Here is a 2,801-nt window from a genome sequence, read left to right on the forward strand (position 1 = left end):
ATAATAATAATAATAATAATAATAATAATAATAATAATAATAATAATAATAATAATAGTAATAATAACTTTCATTTCATAAGTCCATACTTACGTGGAATGGGCTACAGATAAGTAAAACTTTTATGTGACTAAGCAATGTACAGACAAAAATACAATCATTTACAGGGATGAATAATATTAATATTATCAACCCATTTACTTCTCACTTTCTTTTGTCTCCATTGGGACTAATATGAGCTATGAATAATTATTAACCCATTTACTCCCCTCTCCTCTGTCTCCAGGTCCAAAAGTAATAGTCCAAACTCCACCAGCAGCAGCAGCCAGCATCAGCACAGCCACCAGCAGTCTTCTAACCCAAGGCTAAGCGAGTCCGGACCTCCCAACTCTAGTCTCGCTAAGCTACTGAAATCTGAACCCAGTCACACGACAAGGTCTAATATGGATGATGCAGGGGGTGGGGGTGTTCCCAATAACACCGCCACACCTCAACCAGCCAAGTACAACAAATATTCCAACAAGAAAGGTGAGATTCAAGTGTCGATCTTGGCAATCTTCAACACAGTTTTAGAATAGAATAGAATATACCTTGTTTATCCTGCTAGAATGAGATATGAGCTATGAATAATTATTAACCCATTTACTTCTCACTTTCTTTTGTCTCCATTGGGACTAATATGAGCTATGAATAATTATTAACCCATTTACTCCCCTCTCCTTTGTCTCCAGGTCCAAAAGTAATAGTCCAAACTCCACCAGTAGCAGCCAGCATCAGCACAGCCACCAGCAGTCTTCTAACCCAAGGCTACTGTGAGCTATGAATAATTATTAACCCATTTACTCCCCTCTCCTCTGTCTCCAGGTCCAAAAGTAATAGTCCAAACTCCACCAGCAGCAGCAGCCAGCATCAGCACAGCCACCAGCAGTCTTCTAACCCAAGGCTAAGCGAGTCCGGACCTCCCAACTCTAGTCTCGCTAAGCTACTGAAATCTGAACCCAGTCACACGACAAGGTCTAATATGGATGATGCAGGGGGTGGGGGTGTTCCCAGTAACACCGCCACACCTCAACCAGCCAAGTACAACAAATATTCCAACAAGAAAGGTGAGATTCAAGTGGCGATCTTCAACACAGTTTTAGAATAGAATAGAATATACCTTGTTTATCCTGCTAGAATGAAACTGAAAAGTCCCTTTACTCCCGCAGTCTAAACAAGGTCTTATATGTTTCATGGACAAAGTTTACAGTTTTTGTCCCCTTGGTACAGGCTAAACAGAAAATTTTACTACTTATCTTCAGAGATTTGGTATTGTAGTACATATCTGCATCATATGATAAATATTTCAGTCGTAGTACTACCACTACCACAATGGTCTAGAATGAGACTGAAAAGTCCCTATACTCCCGCAGTCTAAACAAGGTCTTTTTGTTTCATGGACAAAGTTTACAGTTTTTGTCCCCTTGGTACAGGGTAAACAGAAAATTTTACTATGTACTTACTTATCTTCAGAGATTTGGTATTGTAGTACATATCTGCATCATATGATAAATATTTCAGTCGTAGTACTACCACTACCACAATGGTAATATTCAAATCTAAAAAATTTGCTAATGAAAATCGCATAATACATGAGGTACATACTCGTAGGTAGGTAGGTTAGAGGTATTCCTAGTTAGAAATTGTGTTGAAAATCAATCAATAGCTTGGCAGGGATATATTTTATCTCTACGCGAAATACGCGTATACATAGATAAAATATATGAAATCTGTAAAACTTAAAGTTCAGAGTTTTTTTTTATTTTTTAATAGTTTAAAGTTTTACCAAGTGTAATTATTTTGGTCTTATAATAACTTCTAAATGTGAAATCAAAATAGTCACCAGCAATAGCACGTTGGATGCACCAGTTTTGACGGATCACTGAAGTGAAGCATAGAATGAGACTGAAAAGTCCCTTTACTCCCGCAGTCTAAAAAAGGTCTTATATATTTCATGGACAAAGTTTACAGTTTTTGTCCCCTTGGTACAGGGTAAACAGAAAATTTTACTACTTACTTATCTTCAGAGATTTGGTATTGTAGTACATATCTGCATCATATTATAAATATTTCAGTCGTAGTACTACCACTACCACAATGGTACAATAAGAATAGTAACTCAGTGGAAACCACTAGTGACGCTTGCACACGTAATTGATTCTCGGAAAATAAAAACAATCAAATGAATAATTTCAATAGAGATCGAAACCCGCAGATAAGATTAACACTGCTCTGTGTGTCTGTGTTAATCTTATGTTGTTGTAGCGGATTCAGCTGTAGCCGAATGTCAGAACCAAATGAATAATTTCAAGAGAGATCAAAACCCGCAGATAAGATTAACACTGCTCTGTGTGTCTGTGTTAATCTTATGTTGTTGTAGCGGATTCAGCTGTAGCCGAATGTCAGAATAATTTTGTTGATGTTGATCTTATTGAACAATCACAATAAAATAAAATTGAATTGAATTGAATCTTATCTACGGGTTTCGTTAAACACAAGCTACACGTTTCATGCAACCAGTATGCATCTCGCCCAAGTGTGTAACTCACTACTCACTTGTAAAACTGTATATGTACCTGACTTCTGGCTGGCATCACAATCTGAATTTAAACTTCGTGTTTGTTAAACTATTGGATGAAGTGTTCCGTTCTACAGATGATCCAGATTTTAATATGCGTTCCTCGATTGTTTGATTGCAGGCTCAACTAACACGACAGTATTGGAGAAGAAGTCCAGTAGTAGCGGTAACAAGCGATGTGCTA

The 2,801-nt window shown here is 37.3% G+C and overlaps 1 protein-coding gene across 1 annotated transcript in view; it reads left to right on the plus strand.

The window, feature by feature from the left end:
• LOC103509351 overlaps positions 1-2,795 on the plus strand; it is a gene marked incomplete at its 3' end in the record, with an annotated part of 18,114 nt that extends 15,319 nt beyond the window's left edge. Inside the window, exons 3-4 of the mRNA XM_017444158.2 lie at positions 287-528; positions 2,739-2,795. Of these exons, the coding sequence (XP_017299647.1) occupies positions 287-528; positions 2,739-2,795 (299 nt within the window). The remainder of the gene's footprint in view (positions 1-286; positions 529-2,738) is intronic.
• Between the last annotated feature and the right edge of the window lie 6 nt (positions 2,796-2,801).

This window comes from Diaphorina citri, unplaced genomic scaffold, assembly GCF_000475195.1.
Source record: "Diaphorina citri unplaced genomic scaffold, Diaci psyllid genome assembly version 1.1 scaffold489, whole genome shotgun sequence".
Taxonomy (NCBI): domain Eukaryota; kingdom Metazoa; phylum Arthropoda; class Insecta; order Hemiptera; family Psyllidae; genus Diaphorina; species Diaphorina citri.